The sequence below is a fragment of the Fundulus heteroclitus genome, chromosome 14, assembly GCF_011125445.2.
Source record: "Fundulus heteroclitus isolate FHET01 chromosome 14, MU-UCD_Fhet_4.1, whole genome shotgun sequence".
Classification (NCBI taxonomy): domain Eukaryota; kingdom Metazoa; phylum Chordata; class Actinopteri; order Cyprinodontiformes; family Fundulidae; genus Fundulus; species Fundulus heteroclitus.
The window spans coordinates 16,235,517-16,258,460 of NC_046374.1; the positions used below are offsets into that span (position 1 = coordinate 16,235,517).

At 42.5% G+C, this 22,944-nt stretch overlaps 1 protein-coding gene across 1 annotated transcript in view; it reads left to right on the top strand.

The window, feature by feature from the left end:
- zgc:194930 (uncharacterized protein LOC557813 homolog) overlaps positions 1 to 12,641 on the top strand; it is a 33,842-nt gene extending 21,201 nt beyond the window's left edge. The window contains exons 2-3 of the mRNA XM_012853502.3: positions 4,325 to 4,377; positions 10,036 to 12,641. Of these exons, the coding sequence (XP_012708956.2) occupies positions 4,346 to 4,377; positions 10,036 to 10,798 (795 nt within the window). The 5' untranslated portion in view covers positions 4,325 to 4,345 and the 3' untranslated portion in view covers positions 10,799 to 12,641. The remainder of the gene's footprint in view (positions 1 to 4,324; positions 4,378 to 10,035) is intronic.
- The last annotated feature ends 10,303 nt before the right edge of the window (positions 12,642 to 22,944 follow it).

Sequence of the window (22,944 nt, forward strand, 5' to 3'; positions counted from 1 at the left end):
TAATATTTAAATAATTTTAGAAGCTGGTAGACACCAGGCCGTTTTTATGTAAAAACCCCAGAAGTGATAGAGGGCGTTGCTACTTTCCGTTTTTTTTTTACCACGACTGTATATTTGGCAGGATGGTGGGCTGCGGCTGCTCCCCGAATTAATCCGAGCAGCCTGCAAGACTTTGAGGCAGCTGCATTAAAAACACCCCTGAGGTTGTGCAGAGCAGAAAGCTTCAAACACATATCAGTGATAAATGGGATATACATAATGCATCAGACAGGAAATGCCACTGCAAAACAATAAAACAGGAGGAGGTCTGTTAGATGAAATGGGGTGGAGGGGGGAAAAATTGGCTCATCCCAGCAGCCTGGAGCTCTTCAGAGGATTATTGACCTGCTCCGACGTGAACTGTAGTTGTAAAAGTTGGCTGATTGTGACGGCGTCGCTCTCACGGGACCAACACGAGGCTGCAGTGATGTGATGCTTCTCGAAGCCCTCCGGGGAAATAGGCTGCTCTTCTTCTTCTGCTGCGGCCCCAGGAGGACACGGGACACTCCGGCTGGGCGGGTGCTCTGCAGAGCAGCAGTGTGTGAAGCAGGGTCTACTTAAAGAGCAGCCTGTCGCAGCATCCGGCGCCGCTCTAAATTGCCCTCTTGTGGGTTTTAACCGTGAAGGTGTCAGAAGTCCGCGTGAACGGGCAGATAAAGGCAAAGCCGGGGTTTGTTGCTACCGGATCACGGTCAAGCCCGCCTCAAATCAGAAGGCTCCGTTTTGATGAGGAGAGAGCAAGGCCCTCAGAGATGAGAGGGACATCATCATGAGCTCTGTTTGCCAGCTAAGTGTCATTTTTTTCGCCCCAAATCCTCAATGCAGACGCCCACTTTTGCCTCTAAACCCAGCTGCAAACCTGCAGGAGGATAATCGCACACCTTGGGGTGAAGCAACGCCAGATTTTGTTGCTTTTCAACAAATATCACAAGTCTCCACCAAAAGATGACCTCTGCGTCCAACCGGCCTTCAGCCACGGCCCCGTTTGTGATGAAACCTGCATAACCAGCTGTTACATGAATAAACTTAGCGTCCTTGAAGCTGTTTAGTCGATACTAACATATAGATCGGTATGACTGGAGACTGGAGAAACTCTTGCATCATGGTCAGAGCTGGAGCACTTTCTTACACTGCTTAATCAGGCTGCTTTCAGCTAGCCCTGTTGCATTTTGATTGGTTACCGAGGCCATGCGGTAACCAATCAAGGTTTTGATTTTCACAAATCCGGACACCGCAGCGGTCCTGTGTCAAGCTCCAGTGAAGTACATAAGCCAAACAGGAAGGTAGATCCCACGTTGAAATAACTTCCTGTGTATTTCGTAATAAAAGAATTCTGCAAACTCTGCATTTTCTCTCCTTCTCTGCCTGCGCGCACGCATTCGCTCGGAAATGCGTACATTACGTCGTAACCGGTGACATGGAATCCAACGTGTGTGGTTGACCACGTGCATCAATAGTGAGGAAAAACAACGAGGTAGTGCTTGTACAGCCAAATACAGCTATTGTTTCCCGGGCACTTCATAAATATTGCACTAGTTATCGCGTGAACCCACGTGAACTTCTGTTCTCGCGAGCGTACTCCTGAAAGAGTACTGCTGCATCATAGTCAAGGTTATAAACCGTGAAGTTAGGGCTGGGTGAAGAATCTATTTAATCAAATAATTTGAATTTGCAATTTAAGATTTGGAAAATCTGGATTTTATTTTGCCAGTGCACTCAGTGGGCTTCCATGAAGAGAAATGCATGCAATGCTGAATGTATGTTTAGGAAAATATGTTGTCAAAATATTGTAAAGGGGAAACTTTTTTTGACCATAAGAGGAGGCAGTTAATTTAATTCATTTACTTATTTTTTTTAATTAGTTTGAAGTTACACAAGTGAGGCTTGTTCTGTTCTTAGCTCGTTGTGTAACGCCACTAGCAGCAAACATTTTGTTGTATTTTCATTGTTTACAACGGCAGTGCCGCCATCTTGTTTTACAAGCATGTTTCACAGCTTGTATTTAGTTGCACTTTGAATTCAGGTCAACTCCCAGACGAAATGTTTGAAATAAAATCAATAATTTCTTTAATTTCTTTTTGTGAAACGTAAACGTGGGGGGAAAAAAATCGATAAGTCGGATTTGGTATAACAAAATCGGAGATTTAATTTTTAAGCCATATCCCCCGGCCCTATATGAAGTTGAGGCTCAAAGTTAAGCAGCTTTATTAAATGATTTCACTGCGGGGCTGCTTTAAAGATGCCACGTATTTAAACGTCAGTGGACTGTCATGAAGTGAGTCCTTAAAGGGTTGTTGTGTTACATCAAAAGCAATTGCTCATCGCTCTGAATGGCCTAATAAAAAAACTGCTCAGATCTCTGATGTGCTAAACTTATTATATTTCTGACAATTTTTAGTGACTTCTGTTCTGACTCAGAAGTCCAATTATCTGGCAAGGCGCTTTTATTTATGTAGCACTTTTCAGTAACAAGTCTGGGTTCCCTGTCAGAAATACACCTGTCTAGCCTTCCTGGTTGTCCTCCGTCCATTAGGGGTAGGAGTCTTTAGGTTCTCCCTTCAGAAGGCTACTATGGAAGTATTCATTGATTACAGATGGGAAATGGCGCTCAGTTTAGTTGCCTAGTTATCCGACTCATTTTCATTCAGTGCTCAGGCTGCAGGATGTCATTTCTACTCAGCCAACTACGTGTGTTTGTGCCTTGTACCTTTAAGTGTCTGGGTGCCACTTTTATGTCATTTATGTCATTGAGTTTTAATGTTTGTTAATCTGTTCAGAATCCTCCATGTCTACATGTCAATACATGAAAAAAAACATGTTAGACACTTAGCCACACCGACCATCAATCCTTTCTGTCTTCTGTAAGTCCATTTCTTCTTTCGTACCTTCCTTCCTTATTTTATTCCATTCCCACAATCCTTCCTTCCCTCCCTACCTCCCTTCTTTCCTCCCTTCTTTCCTTCCCTACATCCTCTCTCCCTCTCTCCTAGTCTATGGTTTGTTCCATATTTGCCATAAGGAGCTGTTCTTATTTAAAAAGATAAAAAAAAAAATTACAGACATTTTTTAATGACTGTGGTTCAGTAGGTAGAGTAGTTATCTGGCAGTCCGAAGGTTGAGGGCTTGATTCCAGCATCCCTCATCACATGTTGATTTACCACTGGGCAAGGCACCTCACCTCTAGTTGCCTGCCGATCTGCGGTGTATTAAATGTGTGCGTCACTGAGTGTGATCGAGGGATTGTGGCTCTAGCGTAAAGCGCTTTGAGTGGTCGGGATGACAAGAGAAGCACTAAACGTATTCAGTCGTTTACCATTTTACCAAAGGCGGGTGAGATGGTAAAGGAAACGTCGAGATGAAAAATGTGTCGGAACCCGGTTTTAGATATTTCGGCCGTGATGGACCATTTTCTGTATGCCTATAAATAAAAGGGAGAGACGGGGTAGAACAGGGGAGCTGCCAGGAGCAGAGGTGCTGAAGGGGAAAGAGGGGTGGGTACCTGGGATCAACCATCCGAAGCAACAGGCGCCGAGGAAGAGGGGAGCAGGCTAGGTGGAGAGATGAGCGCCAGTGATTCGTGACAGAAAAACAGCTGCGAGAGTGACAGGAGCAGTTTATGAGACGTTAGCGAGGCTCTCCATGATGTATAGTTCAGAGACAAAGCGGAGGATATTCAGATTTAAAATAAAGTCCAACGGGATCAGAGGCACTGTTCCTCACCATTGTTGTTTTATTAAAAGATGCCGCGTCCTCTCCCTCTGTCAGCCTCTGTTTCTCCTTCACTTTGACGCAAACTTATTCAAAAAGTCACTGATTAATTATTTACCCAGGCAATGAAATGCCACAGCCTGCTGAAGCACACCGGCAGGAGAGAAAAGGCCTGCTTGATACACGATCTTTCCCACACAGAGACAGACCCGGGCACGCCGCGGTGATCGATGGCAATAACACCTTTATCAGTGCTTCAGGCAAACACAGTTTTCATCCTGGTCGTGACCAAACATCGATGAGACCAAGGGCAAAGCAAAAACACTCAGCGGATCAGGTGAAATTTGAAAGAGGAAAACCGAGTAAAAGCTTTCATATAAAGCCCCTGAGGTGATCTGGTTGATCACCGACACTCTCTGGTTATTAATCTGACCCGGAGACCCTCCTCCTGCTCACACGAGTTCAAATCTGACTTCCTGTCGGTGGGTTCTGTTGCTCTATTCATGTCCTGCGCCTTGTACGTCCAAGAATGAGCAGCTGGTTAATGTTTAATTGGTCTGTTAATGTGTCTCCACAGCACAACGACACATCTGGCCAAATGGGGTGCCAATGCTGCCGGATGGTGAAAGGGTGAGAAGTCTTTTACATTTCTTTATGTCTTTACAGTGCTTTTTTTCTTTTCTTTATCCGAACACAGAGGTGTCAAACATACGGCCCGCGGGCACTTTTGCCATAGTGCTCCGCTTGATTTATGAATGTGAATAGTTTTATTATGATTCATGCAGGAAATATCTCAAATGATATGGACACTACAATAGGAAAGTAGAAGAAAGGAAGAAGAAGAAAAAAACAGAAGGTGAAAGAAAGTGGAGATAAAAGGAAGAGAGTCATAAAACAATTATTGAAAAAAAACGTGTACTTTGTTTAATTGAAAATCTGCAGTTCCTATATTGTCCACGAGGGGCGCTGTGTTTTAATCAGCAGATGGTAGCACTGAGCTTCAGATGTGGAAAAATGATTTTAAATAATTTCTTAATTTTTATCTGTTTGATGTATTTTGTCATGCACTTTTATTATATTCAATCTTGCAATGAGTTTACTCGTGTGGCCCTCTTGAGATCAGATTAAGCTGAATGCGGCCCCTCAACCAAAATGAGTGTGACACCCCTGGTCTAACATCAGTTCTAAGTATTTTTCTTCTCCAGTCAGCGACAGCTGTGTTGAAAATAACAGCAGTTTATTTAAAAACCAGTAAAGTTAGAGTTTTCATAATAGATTTTATTTCCATATATACAATTTGAATTGGGGACAACATAATATATTGTTGACTGACAGTTGAAACATTGAGAAAAATGTGTGAAACTTGTTCTGGCGCAACAAAATATGAGGAGTTTTTAGTCGCGACGTTCCTTTGGTTCTCCATTTTTAAGCAAACAGAACCTTTAAACACAGGTTGTGTACATCTTTATGTATTGAATTAATAAGGAGAGACGGTCTGATTTTACTATTTTATATCTATAAATAATATAAACGGACTAAACAAAGATGGTAAAAAGTTGGAAAGTGGCATAAAAATGTATTCAGTGTTTTAAATATATACATTCAGGGTTCTTTTGAGTTCCTTCCGTTTTGTCTCATTAGGCTTTTTGGATTTTGCTCTTGTTTTTCCATCCGCTTTTCCTGAAGGAACTGTTAATTTTTTTTTTTTTACATATAAATAATGACAGAAACGCTTCGTATCGCCTTAGAAAGGTCCGTCCTGATTCTGTGGAGGAAGCAGCCGTACTGCAGCTGAAAGCAACAGAAGGAGGCTCTTTCCTCCTCCGGTCCGAGCTGCAAAAATAAAACAACAACCTTCTAATAACCGCATGACTACAGAGCCGAGACAGTTTGGGAACAATCGGCAGCTCTGGGGGGGGCTTAGTCGCTGTGTCGCGTGCGCACAGATTTTAAATAGAGCTCAAAACGGCGAGTTTTGTGCAAGTCACACTAATTGTATAACAAATGGAAAATACACCAACATATCCGCTCGTTTTAAAGTACAAAAAAATATGGGAATCTAAAGGTATTTTACATGTTGTTAATGCATTTCCCTCTATTTAATAAACAGGCTATTTAGCCCCAGAAGCCCTGATCTAATTCCTCAACCAGTTTCCTCCTTGGTGCCGTTTCCAACGCCCTCCTCCGCCACGTAACGATTTCTCGCCTCGTCTCCCGCAGACACGGAGGGGTCCATTTATAACACGTCTGCACAGCGAGCCTCACGCCGACTTTTAGTTCAAACCGTGAGTCAATATGTCAATAGCCAGCACCCTTGGTTACTGTATTCCTCTCAAAGACTGTCTGCTCATTAAAAGCGCACAATGCGTCGCTGTCAGAGCCCGACGGCGCTGTGCTATGGAGGCGAGCGGGAAGACGGAGCAGGGCCAGGAAACGACTTTCTGATTGGAGATTAATGAGGGGAGGGGGGGGGCTCAATGTGCTTCGCATACCAGCGTAGTAATCCCCCCCACCCCCTCCTCCTCCTTCTTTCACACTCTTTTTCGTTTTTCCCTCCCATGTCAAACACACACGTGTGAATGCCTGTGACACAAGCGCATACCTCCCCAATTATGTGGAGCGTCACATTTCTGGGATTAGCAGAGTCGGAGGCCTCGGGTTACTGGGTCAGCCCCCGAAGACCCGCCGTACACCCGGTGAAAAGAGAAAGCACTCCGCTGTGCCGCTTTGATAAACGGGGAAATAACGTCAGCAGCAAACAACTGACATCTAATTTAGTTTTATTTTACAGTGGCCATTAAAGTTGCCTACTTCACATTTCCACCACGGTTCTCTTAAAAGTTCACATCTCCAACCTCCATTTGTTTTTGTTTTTTTTGGGATTTCTTTTAATAATCAAGCTACACAAAGTGACGCCTAAACATGAGATCAAAGCATACGCAGGTTTCCAAATTCTTTGCAGATAGAAATCTGTAAAGAGGTGGCAGGGATTTCTATTTAATCCTCACAAATCCAAACCGACGTCTCTGCCTCCACCGTTGGCCTCGTTTCGTTACGTCCATCTTCTGGTCAGCTTCCCTGTCCCTGCTTGAAAAACAAGGAAGCTCACAGATGAGGTTCATGTGACCTGAGCTCCTACTCCCACGCGCTTGCTGTGTCTCCTACAAAGCTCGTGGTGAATCAAGTGTGGAACCGTTCAAAGGGCACGACCACTATCAGGTCAACAAGCTCACTTCTACATTGACTGATCTTCACCCTGATGCTGAACATGGTTCTGTGTTTATGTGTGCAACCACTCAGGAACCCAAGCCCCTTCACTTTTTTTTTTTTTTTTCCCCTGTCGTCCATGTGTTGCTCTCAGCAGAGAGGCGTTGTGGGTTTCTGGCCTCATTGCTGTCGTTTCAGCAGCAAGCTGCAGCGTTTTAGTGCAGGGAGCTCTGTCGGCTGCTGCGCTGCCTCCTCTGGGGACTTTAGGCGGGGGTTTCCCTGTTTTGTTAGATTTTCTTTCCTTCGTTTCTTTCCTAACTAGTGCTCTACCTGTTTAACAAGTGTCTGCCAGGCTTTCATCATAGTCATAATTAAGGTAAAACAAGCCCTTCTGCCATGCTAAAGATAGAAATAAAGCCAATGAAAAGCAAAGTAACTGGGTTATCAGGACACTCCTTTACATATCCCAGGCTTTATTTAGAAATGTTCCCATACATATATTATTTTTTTTAATCCCTGGAAAAGAAAGGGGAAAAAAAAGTCCTTGAGCAGCAAGGATGAACTCTGTTGTACTCATTAAACTCGTTAAACTCGTTAGTCTTACCGCCTTTAGCTGAAATGACTTCCCTGTCGCCGTCTACCAGTCTCTGACGTCAGGAAAGTTTGCTCCTTTCCTCACTTTTAGCTGAGATGTTTGAGGAGTTTCTTGCTCTTGTTTATGTTCAAGTGACATACAACCATCAAAATGGTATCTGTGACCTATTTGTTGGTACTTGCCGATACCGATACCACCATTTTAGTGCAGTATCGGCGCCCCGGCCGATACTGGTATCGGTATCGGTGCAACACTAATAAATTCATCATTTTATAAAGGTATTTTTTTTGTTCCAAAGACATTTAATGACAATTATTAATAACTTTTTTGTCTTGGTGAAAGCCCTTCTACAGCCTGGGTCCCAAATGTATGAACAATATGCAAATTGGATGATGACAGGCATCAGCAGCGAGATCCTGCTTCAGGTCCATGATGACATTTCTGTTGTTGTTGTTTTTTTTGTTTGGAGACTCAAGCATATAGTGGCCTGCTCTCAGGGCATGTTAAAGGTTGTTTTGAAGATCTTCCACTCATAGACTATTTTCTATACAGAGGAAAACTGTTTTATATGTCTTTAAATCCCTTACCGGACCTTCAGGCTGCTACAGTCTTCTCTCTGAAGGCCTCAGACAGCTCCTTGGATCTCACCATGATGTCGAGTCTCAGTTAAAATCAGGAGCACACCAAGCCAAAGGTCTGAGCTTCAAACAGGGCCAATCTGCTTTAAAATGCTGAGCAACAATGTTCTGATCACGTTGACCTGATATGATGCACCATTTTAGGTGGCATAAATGAGGAGCTATTCTAATTTATTCTGGAGCCAAAATTTGATTTAGATTTTTTTATTAAACTTTTTAAAAACGTTTTATTTCATTTCAATTGGTTATAATTTTAAATGTTTAGCATATTTATAATTGATATCACGTATCCATACATCAATATCTTAGAGAAACATGAACGGTTATAGTATGGATGGTTGATACTGACCTTTTCTCAATTTTACCATGATATTTTCTGGTATGTATTGCAAAAATAGATCAAGTGACTGTAAAAAGGGATTTAAAAATTCTGATTTTTAATTAATACATCTGTCTTTGCATACAGTCAAAGCCCCACACCCAAACACTCGTCCTTGGCATCAGTGCTTCTGACATCCTCTCCATTTACATGAAAGGAGCCGACCCAGACCTACGTAGGCTTCAAATACGTTCCAAGCATAAAAACAGACGCCTTACTCCTTGTTGTGTTTGTCCACTGCAGCAGGAAGCAAAAACATCACAACAACAAAAATTGCTTCCTGATGAACTGGATGGGCGTTTGGTGATTGATGGAAACGCTTGTTTCATTCTCCTGCTAAGCGTTTCCATCCACCTCCAGGTAGTCTTGGTCATTTTTTTTTCTTAGTAAAACACAAAGTGAGCCTCTCGCTTCTCGGAAAACATGCTTCAGATTTCACCTTTGGCAGAGGACGCAGCAGCAGCGCTGAGGAAATGGAAAACATTCATTTTCTCAGCTTTCCGCTGTGAGAAGAGAATAAAAAAAAAAAAAAAAAAGATGCAGGGTGGGTAAGGGGTGCTGGAGTAAGGGGGTGAGCCTGCGTGTGGCCGGCCGTGGAAACCTGGACAGAGAAACCTGAACCTGTCGACACGTTGGAAAGCGATCTCCTAAATTCTCAGAAGTTGTCATTGTGAGGCTCAAAGGGCGTTCGGATCACCGAGCGTTAAGTTGCAGCGGGTGAGAGCCGCGGCTGCAGCACGGGGAAACTGAAGGAGACACAAGGATGTGGGGACTGGCAGCGCCTGCAGAGGTGTGAGATGGAGGCGGCCCAGCTGGAGTCGGGAACCCGGCGATGTGAAGGAGAAAACGAACGAAAACAAGAGGCGCTCACAGCAGGCCGCGTCTGACGGCGTCTTACAGGGAAGCCTCGCCGCTCACACCTGCAGGATCTGTCTAAGTGTGAGCGAGGTAACTTGGACTAATGTCCTTGAAACAAGATCCCACCGTTTGGGTCAAAGAGTTCCGTAAACACAGCAAGCCTTCTGCTAACGGTGCAGGGAATAAGTGATCATTAATTATTTTAGCCGCATCGATCCTACCAAATCCGAGGGTTACCTGCTGGTTTCTAACTCAAAGAACTCCCCATTTGTCAGCTGGTTGGTGCTCCTTTGATTTACTAAATATGGATTTAAATCATCCTTTCATAGGCCTCCATCCATCTCTCTTCCATCCAGCCGTTATCCAGTCTGCTATATATAAAGAAAGGATAAGTAAAGGGAGCGTTAATCGTTTATTTTTGTGCTTTATTGTAAAGCTCTGTGCTGTTGGACAGATGAAGTCAGAGCTGCGTTTTCTTCCCCGGTATAAGTGAGCGGCCATCTTTGATGTGGATGTGCCAGCAGCTGCTTCCTGACTATGTGATTCCCGTCTTTTGCCTCCTCTTATTAGTGCCTCTACCTCCGTGATTAATACTTCTGTCTCCCTCGCAGCTACATCAGCGACCCCTCGACGGCGGCGGATGCGCGGAAAGGCGATTCTGCAGGCAGCTCGCTCTACCAGGCCCAGCACCACGCCGGCGGTGACCCCAACTTCGACCCCCACGCCGGCGGCAACAAGCAGAAGCAGGGCTTCCACAACCTGGGCTACAGCAAGTCCAACGACAGCACGCTCAAGCTCGAGTTCGACAACAACCAGGTCAACCACAGGCTGCACTCCGCGCCGTCCCTCGCGAGGGAGCTGCACCAGCAGGCGAGCGCGCCCCCTGCTGATGGGGGGCTGTACATCATCCAGCCAGAAGCTGTGGGACCGCGATGGATGGACATAGATCCGAGCCAGGTGCCCATTTACCCCAACGTACAGCAGTACGAGAACCATGAAGCACCAACAGAAGGCTGGGACAGCCCCTTCACCCGCTGCACCATCCCAGGCAAAAGCTCGTCATTGGACGAGATCGACGAAGGCGTGGGGGGGACGCCGGAGCACCTCTGGGACACCGGGGATGAGGGGAGCATCTTGTCCGTGGAAATCCACACCAGCACCGCCAGCTTGTCCTCGGGCGGCACGAGGGACGAGCTCACACTGCCAGAGACTCTGGACGTCTCCACGGAGGAGAGCGGGATCTCGGTGACAAAGAGCGAGAACGAGGAGGAGGTGAGGAAAGACCAGGCGGAGGTGCAGAGCGTCACAGACTCAATGGTGGCGGAGGCTCTGGCTGCTTTGGAGGCCGCCACCGCCGGGGAGGATTCCGACTAAATCCCCCTCCGTCCTCCCAGAGAGACCACAAACTACTCAGAACCAATCCTGAAAGCAACTTGAGAGCGCAATCGAAACCGCCACGAGACTTTGCCAAAGTTCTGAACAAGGACGTTTGTATCTACGAATGAAGGACAGCTCTGTTTGCAGGAAAAGCGATTTATTATGAAGGCGTGGACGATCTGTGCGGCCTTGTGAAGGAGGCTCCAGCGTCTGGACTGAACACATCCTGCAGATGGACCATGGTGCACTTATCACTCCATGCTCCCAATAAGCTACAGGGTCATTTAATCATAATTCATTACAACGTTTTTATTATAATAGTCAATATTTTTTTTAGTAAACACAGTCCCTGCTACCAGGAATCCCTCCATTTAAAGTGCCATGCAAAACTACTCAAACACCTTGAAACAACCACAAACCTCAGCGTATTTTACTGATATTCTGTGCGACCCGTCGAGAGAAAGTACTTCGTCCTTTTAAAGTGAAGTAACAAAATGTCTGAAAAGTGGGAAATGCGCTTGTGTTGAGGCTCTTGAGTCGACCACCATCTAGCAGCTTTGCTCATTCCGCGGTTTTCAAATTTGCAAAATAGCTACAGTTCAGTCAGACTGGATGGGGAGCGACTATAAATATCCTGTTTGTTTGTTTTAACGTGTTGTTGTAGATTCTCGGTTTAGGTCCTGGCTTTGACTGGGTCGTTATTACACATGATTGTTTGATCTAAACTAATCAGATGTCGCGTCCTGATAGGAGGATCCTCAACCACGGCTTCAAGTGGTTCTTTTGCAGAGTCTAAAGACGTTCTTCTAGGATTACCTCACATCTACCTCCATCTAGCTGTCTGACCAGCTGCTGAAGAAAGCATCCCCACCTCGTTTATCACCATCAAAGCCAAAAAGTTAGATTTTTGGTCCCTTCTTTTTTTTTTTTTTTTTTTTGCCCTCTCATTTGACCAAAGCACTTTCTCTAATTTATTTGCTGAACCCGTATGGTTCCACTGGAGTTTATTTAGGGGTATGAGAGGAAAGTGGGTGATTGTAAATGTATGCCATGCTTTTTTCTTTCTTACCAACGGTTTTGAAAACCTTTAAGCCATGCCCTTCTACTTTACTATCACACGCTGCTTTGTTTGGTCTGACGTAAAATATATCAACAAAATACATGGAGGTTTGTGATTGCAAAGCGACAAAATGGAACAAATTTCAAAGGGAAGGAATCCTTTTGCAGGGCTCTGTATCTATGAAGGAAAGGTCATGAAATCCCTTTTTACTGATGAGTTATAGTTAGTTCGTCCTTACTCACAACTTTCCTCTTTTATATCCTCGCTAATTTCTAAATAACACAAAGAAGAAAGAATCAATCTGCAATTATGAAAACAAAAACGATGGGGAAAAAATGAGTTTTATATCAGAAATGTCCATGCACATAATGAAGGTTAATTATTTTTAATTGTTATTGTTCTAAGAAATTTGTCTTCTTTCTGCCTTAATTTCTTAGCTTTTCCAGCCAAGGTTAACAAGCCAAGCGAAGGTCAATTAGTCTCAGTGCACACTTAAACACACAAGCGCCATAAATTTAGCCCGCTTTTTTTTTTTAAGGTCAAGCTTTGAATATGTAAAATTTGTGACATCTGTTGAACTCATGTGCCTAGAAATGAGTTAATTAAGGCCCACTCAATGCTGACGTAATCCGGTTGTAAACGAAATGGTTTGCTCAGTTTAGTTCATTCTTTGTTTGCACTGAGAAGCCCCGTTTTAATCGTTTGCCTGCCAAATCATTTCTTCCTGTTACGTTTGTGCCTTTAAATAAATTCAACTGTAATAAAGGCTGTCTGAAATAATTTATTGTCGCTTCTTTACTAAACGCAGAAAATATTACTCATCAAATTGCTTCTGATGGCTTCTAAAGGTCTTGCTAGCAATGCATTTATTTTGATATTATTTTTTTTCAGTAATTTATTTTCACTTGTTCTCTCATTCACATTATTCCATTTACTATAAAAGGTGCCAAACTAGTGGAGTCAGGTTCATTGTGAACACATGCTGTGTTGGTTTTGCACAGTTGCATTCTCTATATATATGAACACCAGCACGGTACACTCTAGGTCAGGGGTTCCCAAACTTTGCGACCTGCGACCCCCAAAACAACAGCGCCAGTGACCGGCTACCCCCTTTTAGGCAGGGTAGCGGTGTATTTTATTTCTTTCTGGAAACTACGAGACTAAAGTCATAAAATTGCGAGAGTAAAGAAGTAATATTATGAAAACTTTTACAAAAAAGTGCAGTCTTCCCCTGTGTTAAAATAAAGACTGTTGAGCATCTTATACTTTGGTATCTATTTCACAAATAAGGACATGCTAAATGATGAATGCTAAATCTTTTTAGCACATCAGCATCAAATTGTTAGCATTCCCAGGACTTTGAACTGTTTGTGTGACTTTATTCTTGTAACATTCCTTGTTCTTGCAACATTTTCTATTCTTGTACACCCAATGACTTTATTCTCGTAAATTCAAAATAGAAGAATTGTAAAAGAAAGTAACTTTTTTGCCACAAAGAAATATATTTCCGCAAAATACTCAAGAATTTTGAGATGCATTTCACATATTTGTGAACAAAAACTTGGATTTTTTCTGATGTTGAAAAGTTGTACATTTTCCAGAGAAAATATTTTTCCATGACTAAATGCAGAAATTTGCTATATTAAAACAAGTATATCTCAGATATTGTAAAGTCAGAAATTTTCCATCATCATTTGGATCATCTGGCGACCCCCACTTTGAAAACCCCTGCTCTAGGTCACGCTTCAATCTGAAGTCACTTCAACAACTACAAAAGCTGCTATGTATGCTAGCAGTTCAGTACATTTTTGTAATGTTACTGCACAAATATCTTTTTTAAAAAGAGGTTTTAATTTTCATTTGGATAAATAATGGATATATTATAATAAAACCTTCAGAAAAAAATTACTTTTTTTTCCAATTATTTGAGACTGAAATTCTTCAGCATAGCCAGCGTGTTATTTGGCTATCAGTAAGGGAGAGCAAGTTCATTGTTTAGTACCATTCATACGCTAATTCAAAAGGCTTTACAGTCAGAACAAAGGAAGAGAGATTTTCTTAAGAAGTTAGCTCACTAACTAGCTTGCTCACAGTAAACTGCCTAGCTTGATAAATAGAAGTAATACTATATCAACCAGCTGTTAAGGTTTTTAAAACCTATTAAAAGCACTTCTCTTTTCTTTACAAACTCATGTCATTTTTAATACTGAAACTATAGGGGGAAAAACTCTTATAATAGAGTTCACTATGTTCACGAAACTATTAAGCTTATTGCATGTTTTAATTTTAAATTTCTTGACTAACATAACATTTTAAACATTAAGGCTAGCTTGAAACGTCCATTCTCTAGGGTTTGTAGCAAGATAATTAGCTTGCTAAAAATAAGCTACCTTACAGTTTTAGACTAAAAACGAAACTACATCAAATGGTTGTTAATGTTCACAAACCTTTGTAGAAGCTCTAAAATACTTAGCTTATCTGTTCTTGACTTTTAGCCTTGTTTTTTTCATTTTTTAAGTTAGATTGTTATCTCGGTCCATGTGCGTAGAAAGTTTGGTAATTAGCTTTAGCAAGCTAATTTTACAGATTACCAAATTCTGCACTATACCATCAACTATTGGCGGCGTGTTAATAGGGTTGCTAAGATGTCGACCCCGTCAAAATTGTAGGAAAAAAGTAGACAGTAAACAAATTATAAAATGAAAAGTTTTATGAAATTTTTATTCAGGTTCTGAAGAGATCGGCAAGACACAAATAAGGACTCAAACACTGTTTCTGTTAGAATAATAAGGCCCACATTTATTGTTCCCCACAGAATACAGCAACACAAAACAGCAAGCACTTTGCACACGCAAAGTAGCAAGCACTTAAAGCAACATGCTTTCAGACAGGCGTGATGTTCCATCTTTTACCATGGTACAGGACTGGGAAGTCGGTCAGTCCGGTTATGGCACAATCCATGTGGCCGGGCGTCCACACGAATCCACGGCAGACTTCAAGGACTGAGGACGGTCCCCTCCTTTTTATACTAATAAACAAAGTATCAGATGGGAGCAAGAGTGGCCAGTTCTCTCTCTCAGCTGATCTGTTTGTCCCGTTTCCAAAACATGTTTCCAAAACAAAAACTGTTCGCAGCATCTCAGCAGTGTGTGAAGCAAAATAACATTGCGAATACAGCAAAGCAAAATAAGGAACACAGAGCTTGAATCAGTCTTTCCCACAACACATTGTCATAACTTCCCACCACAAGTTAAAAGCAAGTTATAACAAAATAACACATGTGGTTCTCAGTTTTATGTGAGAAACATAACAGAGCACGAGCATATATGTTGCTCTTAGTTTAAAACTAACCAGTTTTTCCCAAAAAACATTGTCAAAGAACAAAAATAATTCTTTAATATATCAAAGTAATAACCCTGCCTCTCGCCCATTGAACGCTGGAGATAGGCACCAGCACCCCCGCGACCCCATGAGGGATAAAGCGGTTTGGAAAATGGATGGATGGATGGATGGATCAAAGTAATAATCAAACCTGTTCTCTCATTAATTATGTCTCACTTTTTTGTGTGTTCCCATTCCATTTTGGGTTTGTTTGGGGTTACTTTTTGTGTTCTAATTCAAAATGTGTCAATGGCGAGGGGCACCGGACCAATAAATGTGTTTGTACGTTCTTACATTTTTGGTTTCCATGTGGGCTCTAATTGGTTACCCATTCTCCTCGGTGCTCAACCAAAGAGTCAGACAGCAACAACAAGACAGCAGAGACTGGCTTAGTTTGCTTAGTTAATTATGTATGACTGACTCTTAGTTTCACATCTTTGAGACTAGATTTTCCCATTACTGTAATATATCTTAGCATACAATGTTGTTAAAACAGATGTTTTTTGCCATTTTTTTAAACTAGCCACTTTGCTAATTACTCACAGTACACTGAGAAATAATTAGTGAGAGACATGCAGAAAAATCTGGAAAAGGCTAGGCATGCAATGCAGAAAAATACAAAAGAAAGACCTCAGCAAGACAGGGAAGGAAGCGAGATCTGATATGTAAACAGAGATGTGGAAGCAAACATGAGACAAGAACGGAGTTAAACTATGACTTTATAATAATATCTTCTATACAATCTGTATAGTAAATCTCTCAAAGGAAAGTGCTTAGGGAAACTGAATGATTCTACATGGCGACAAATGTTTTTTATCTCTTGTTCTGTGTAAATTATAGTGATCAGTGTGGGAGGTCGGTGCTTAAACTTTGCTATCGCAGCAGTTAGAGCCTCAGCGGGCATCTTTCATGGTCCCTGGGACCCCAGCTAATGAACACCTTTGAGGCTTTGCTATTCGCAAACGGCCGACGTTTGCACGGCGAACCATGGTAACTTCCACAGCAGCCTGGAAAAGTGATAATGAAAAGAACCGAGATCCGCTGACTTTTAACTTGCTCACATTAGGAGGGAGCCTGAGGCTATTTGTGGCTCTGTCTTTGCAGCAAGAAACAGAAGAAATGACAGAGATTTTTTAGATTATTATTATTATTATTATTATTATTATTATTATTATTATTATTATTATTATTATTATTGTCTGTTCCTGTTTCTTAAAAGACAATTATGTAGTGTTTACTACAAAAAAATCTATTTAGAAAAAAAAAAAATTATGTGTTGACTGGATATCAAATGTTAAGATAAAGTGGACAACTGCCCTGGTTCACTTTTTTGAGTTTGTGACCATGACCACCTTCCCTTTTTGTGTCCATCTCTGTTCCTCTTTGCAAGGAGCTCTCCTGTTATAATAATGTAAAAAAAAAAAAAAAAAAAAAAGGTTTTAAGTTTACAACTTGTTTGGTAACCCTTTACACTGAGGTACACAACATTTGATTCACTAAAATGCTTTGGGAACTAATCAGGAACTAATGGTTACTTACCTAGGAACCCTAAGAGGAACAAATCAGAAACTGATGGGTAGTTAACCAGGACGGACTGGAGAACACACAGTCCAGCCTTATTACAGGACTACTGGTTTATTACCACAGACGCAGAGGAGAAATCCTCCATGTGGGTTTTGAATAAACCAGTGAGGTCACAGCTCATAATTGTCAAAAAACCTGTTTCCCAGCGATTACTGGTTTTGTTCAATTCTCTTTATTAAACCTGCTGATGAAAGACCTTAGCAATTTTATATTCTTGTACTGCTGTCATCTTAACCATGTATGACTATCACGTACTGAGCACCAGATCATTGCCCGGCTATTATTTTGTTCGCTCCATGTAGTGCAGCATCACACCGAGCGAGGAACTAATCATTAACTACCCATTAGCTCCTGATTCATTCCTCTTTGGTTTCCTTGGTAACTAACTAATAAGGCTGAGCTGTGTTCCCCATTAAGTACTAGTTAACTACCCATTAGCTCCCGATGAGTTCTCAAGGTGTTATCTAGAAGTTAATAACATTTTCTTTTTTTTTTTTTCTTCCCAGTGTCCTGTCTAGCAATGTGGCAATAAAAATTGATATCTTAATGCCAAATAGAGCTCGACAGATTTTACTTTCACAAGTGGAGCAAACAGCTTTCGCCATAATGCTCCGCTTGATTTGTGCGTGTAAATAGCTTTATTGTGATTCCTGCAGGGAGAATTTCAAATTATATGGACACTACAATGGGAAAGTAAAAGAAAAACAAGAAGAGAAAAAAAAAGAGAAAGAAGAGATAAAAGGAAGAGAATGATAAAACGTCCTCTGTCTGCTCCATCACCTGGAAAGAGACACAAAAAGAACAGCACAACCAACAGACATAAAGCAACAGATACAATCGTGTAACACCTTGATACCATTGCTAAATCATATGTATTATTATTTAAGCTGACATGTGTAATGTGATACCTAAAAAAGAAAGTAAAAGAAAGTAAATAAATAAATTATAGCCTTTCTGTATATAAGTGAACATTTAATACCTGGGACCCAGCACCTGTGGGTGTTTGTGAGAGTGCACTAGTTTAGGTGAAAAATTATCCAGAAGGAAATGGCTTGATAGTGGTTGTGGAGAACCGAAGACCCACCTTCCCCGAGCACAGAAGCAGGCGTCAGGGGACCCGTAACCCCGGACTCCCAAAGGGGCCCCCAAAGCAGTGCGCCCGAGAGGGGCCTTCACAGGAAATCTGCAACCCCCCGAGGAAAGACGACCCCGAGGAAATCCCCCAGCCACCGCAACGCTGACGCCCCCAAGAGCCACGGGGACGAGCCCGTGGGCTCCGCCGGCAGCCGGCCTGCGCTGAAGTGGTCCTGGCCATGGGCCCTGGGGGCCAGAGGCCCCAGGGGCGCCCCGCCCCCGCGGCTGGGGCCCCGGCCGCCCCCTGGGGGGCCAGGCCCCGCGAAGCCACCGCCGGGAATGGGCCGGCGCCCACCCGGGAACCCGCCCCAAACCCGAGGACCGCCAACGCGCCAGAGGGCCAAGGCGCCCGCCAACGCAGCGGAGGAGGGCAGGACGTGGGGGGATGGGCTCCGCACCTATCGGAGACTTGAGATGATCTTGGGAGAGATCTTGGGAGAGTTAATAACATTTTCTGTACATTATTGTAAAGTATTTCCAATTCTGTTGTTTTTGATTTGCCCTACAGATCATTGTCATAATGTGGTTTTATTAGGAAGCCATAAATTTCCCACTATATTTTGACAACTTTTTCATAACTACTTCCTTTTTTAACTTCTTACCAGACTGTCATAGTTTTCATCTTTCCTCCACCACAAGCCACTGAATCCCTCAAGTTGTAAGCCTCAGCTTTGAATTTAAAGCATCACAGCGAAGCCACATGAAAGCTGTCGAATATAGCATGATGTCTCTCACACACACACACACACACACACACACACACACACACACACACACACACACACACACACACACACGTATACACACTCAGGGACAGGCCGATTCTGCATGTTTGTGTGAATGCATCAACAGTTTAGCCCAAGCTTTGATTCAAAATGACTGGATGACTGAGAGCGGTTGAGCGGGGAAGCTCGTGTGTCTGCAGAAGCTGTGTTTTGTATTTTTGCGTTCTCATCATGATGGATGACAAAAACATGTGAACACAGAGGCAGCCTGTTAAGTCAGAGGCAGCTCACAGGGCGGTTGGAATCACAAAGTTCAGGACTACCAGAGCAAATTTAAATAAAAAAAATGCTTGTATGGTGTAAAAAATGCTGATGTGTAATTAGTTAGGGGGAAATCAGCTCTCATGTTATATATCCTATATTTTACCACATTTTTAAAAGGGTTTGCCTGTTTTTTAAAACATTTTTGAATGTATTTTAACATTACTGCAAACAGCAATAAAACAAAAACAACTCATCAACTACAATGGATCAGAATCAGCTTAACCAAGCTGCCACACCTATAACATTTAATGTGTGTACTCGTAGAAATCGTAGTCTTAAAGGTTTAACTAATGAATAACTTCACTGTGCAGTAACTAAGGCAAAATCAGTACATGAAACAACCCATGCATCTTGGGGGACACAGGCAATAAGAAGAACATCTCTGTGTCTAGCACCAAGTAAACGCTGTGATCTGCTGACGCTAAAGCTATGACAAATTAACCACGTAAAGTCTGGGTGGGGGGCCTTGATGTAGAGCCACTGTGGCGTTTCTCTACATAGAAAGGAGACAATTGGGGATGCTTGGGCATTTTATCAGGGATCCCCCACCATCGTTCCACGGTTGCCTCCAATTGGAGGTTTTTCAGATACGTATTACTGGGAGTAGACTCAGGAATGACTGGAGTCCTTTAATCAATTCTGGTCTGGCAGCTCATGGGACACCCCAGAACAAGCTGGAGAGGCAGATACCTGGGTTCAAGGTGGATGGATGGACAGATGGATAAACATTGCATTTTTAATGGCAAAGATAATTCGTCCAGGCGCAGTTAAAAAAGAAGCATCTCATGATCTGAGTCACATCCAGTAAAATGCGTTCACTCCTCCGGGGACGGGTTTCAAGCGGGGTTGTTGAGTTTGTTGGTGTTCATTAGTTTACAACGGTTCAGCGTTTCATTTGATGAATCTTCCAATAATGTGTGGTCAAGTTTGTGCTTCCCGCAGTAATGTCGTTTCCAGTTTTGAGAAAATAAGCCATCAGTGGCATTCAGTATTAGATTTCAGACTTATCTCTTGTGTGCACTGATTTCTCCTGGTCTCCTGAATCTTTGAATATTTCATTATAAGCGGTAGATTATGAAAGAAATAGATCAGCCAGAAATACTAGTGCTCTCAAATAAAACCAATATTCTCAAATAAGTTCTCATGGTTTTACTAATTGTAGGATAACATAAGCACAAACTATGTAGTTGTGACTAAACAGTGATTGAAGTTTAAAGGATACCATAATGTCATTGTCAGTTTAATCTGTTTTGGACTTTATGAAGCAAAGATGCAATAAAGATAAACTCATATGACCAATAAAAACCTCAAAAACAAGAGGGAGGTTAATTAAAATAAGTAAAACCAATATAGGAAGATACTAAAACCATTCTGTAAAATGTAAGTAACGTAAACTGCTCGGTGCTATTTGAGCTAAAGAGAAGAGGCCTTTTCTGTTTGGCGCTACAGGAGAATCTAAGAGAATCAGACTCATCTTTATTTGGCTCCGATTGTTTCCACAATCGAGGAATTTGTCATTGGTTACAACACTCACAATATGCAGACTTTAGGTATACAATATAAAAACTGAACTGTTTTGTGAACTGTCAACGACATACCAAGATTATTAAGAAAACACTGACTGTACAAAGTGAAAGACTCTACAAATGCAACGCATTTTAATGCAGAAATGCGGACTGACTGTAAGGTACTGCATGTCCATGTACAATACAGCAAAGAATACAGTAATTGGTCCTTTTGCATGAATTATTGCAACAATGCAACTGGATACAAAGTAGATCTGCTGAGGGGTTAGGGAAGTTCAGGATTCCTTATTAGTGGCCTTCAACCCAGCTGCACTGAGTCTGTCATGATTTCGTCACTGTTGCCTGGTCTAATAATTCATTTCACACACCTGTTTTACTCCTCCCTGTTCTCATTATTGCTTACCTGTTCCACCTGCGTACGACAGTATATATTCACCCTCTAGACAAGACAACAGTGCCAGTTTATTTCATCCTTGCAATTGTCTTATCCTAGCGTTTCTGTATTCTGATTATCTGATCCTGACCTGTTCTTTACCTTGACCTCCGAGTTTGCCTGTTCCTATTCCGTTTGCCTGTTTCTAGACGCCCGCCCGACCTGATATCCTGCTTGATCGCTGTTTACCCATGTACCGATCTCTGAACTGTGACCCGACTGCGCTCTGGATTATCCCTTGGTACCTCATCGGCTCTCTGACCTCCTGTTTCCGACCATTGACTACGTTCCCGACATCGGCTCTTGCTCAACCCTTTTGAATTTTCCTGCTCCCGATTGCCTTCACGGTTTTGACCTTAGCCCGTCCCCCGACCATCGCTTCACCAGAACTGGACATAAGACCGGGTTAGTGGCCCGTACGTTTGTGTTAAATCACATCCTGACAGACGGGGTCACTAACCTGTTGTCTCCACATGCAGAGGGTCCTGCGGAGAACACCGGCGCCATCCGCTCAGTTATATTCCCAATAAACTGTTTGTCCGTTTTGAATACTGGGTCCTTCTGCTCTGAGCCCTGACAGAGTCTGGCGTTGTTAATATTCCTCTTGACTGTACGCCATAGACCTACGGTGGGGTTTGGGGCCTGAACTCGACAATGGTCGCTATAGCAGGTTTTGGTAGTGTGGGTGGGTTCTAAGTCCTGCTGGAAAGTGAAATCAGCATCTACATAAATCTTTTCAGCAGACAGAAGAATGGAGTGCCCTAAAATGACCTAGTGCTGACTGTGGACTTTATAAAACTCAGTGCACCAACACCAGCAGAGAACATGGCTTACCAGTCAAGCGCTCTCTGTAGAAATGTCACACTAGACCTCAAACATCTTGGATTCAATCCCTCTGCCCTACTACTCCAGACTTTGGGACCTTGATTTCCAAATGCAATGCTAAATTTACTTGAGGACTTAGGATAGAGCCTTGATGAACTCCACATGTTAGTGGTTCTGCTCCCAAGGAAAGCTGGTCTTTGTGAACCTAGAAACTCCTGTTGATTAAATAATATCTAAACCACCCAAACAATGTTCCAACAGGATACTAAGGTCAACAAAGAGCACTGAATTCTAAAAGCACCAGAATAGTAAACACTTTCAATTTTATGGTATGTTTTGAAGCCAAACTGAAACTTCTCATCAGTGCCGTTTTCTTCAAGAAACGTTTGCGACCAGATAATGAATATTTCTCAAGGAACTTAGAAAGAAACAGCTTGGAATTAGACCTTAATGGATGGGTATAAATTAAGCTGAATTAAGTAACAATGTACCAATAACAGAACATATGACCAAGCAGCCTCAAAAGCTCCTTAAAATGCGTTTGTTTAGTTTTATGTCACGAAAGGTTAGAAATAGTTTGTTAAATCAGTCTCACAATCCCAATCGGTAATACTTTTCCATTACACTATGTAAGCTGCATTTAAAATATCATTCACCCTTTCGGTGACTCCGAAGAAATCAGGTTCTCTTCGCTCCATCCCAAGACAACAGCAAAAAATTAGCCGTATTGCGAGAAGCTCATTTGTGCTGCTAACCCTGCTGTGGACGGATAATATGGAAGCAAACAAGGAGTACTTTGTGTGTCAGATTCCTTCATGTTGTTTTTATTGGGTCCATTAGGCAGCTGGTCGCAGAGTCCCCGAGGTGTGTGTGTGTGTGTGTGTGCTCCGTTAATGTGTTTGTTTTTCTCAGAGCAGTGTTGAAGTTAATGATGTCACCATTAATTGTTGCACAGACACACACTCCCACCTCTCAGAGGAACAGGCAGGACAGTCTACTTAAAGAACGGACTTTCCGCTGGGGTTACTTTTGTTTAGTGGCAAAAAAAACGAAATCCGATCCCTTTGCTGTGATGTGTTCCGAAGACAATAAAGGTTTTGTGGCTGAAAGGTAATAAGAAGAAATTAACTGGGAGCAATTCGAGCAGAAAA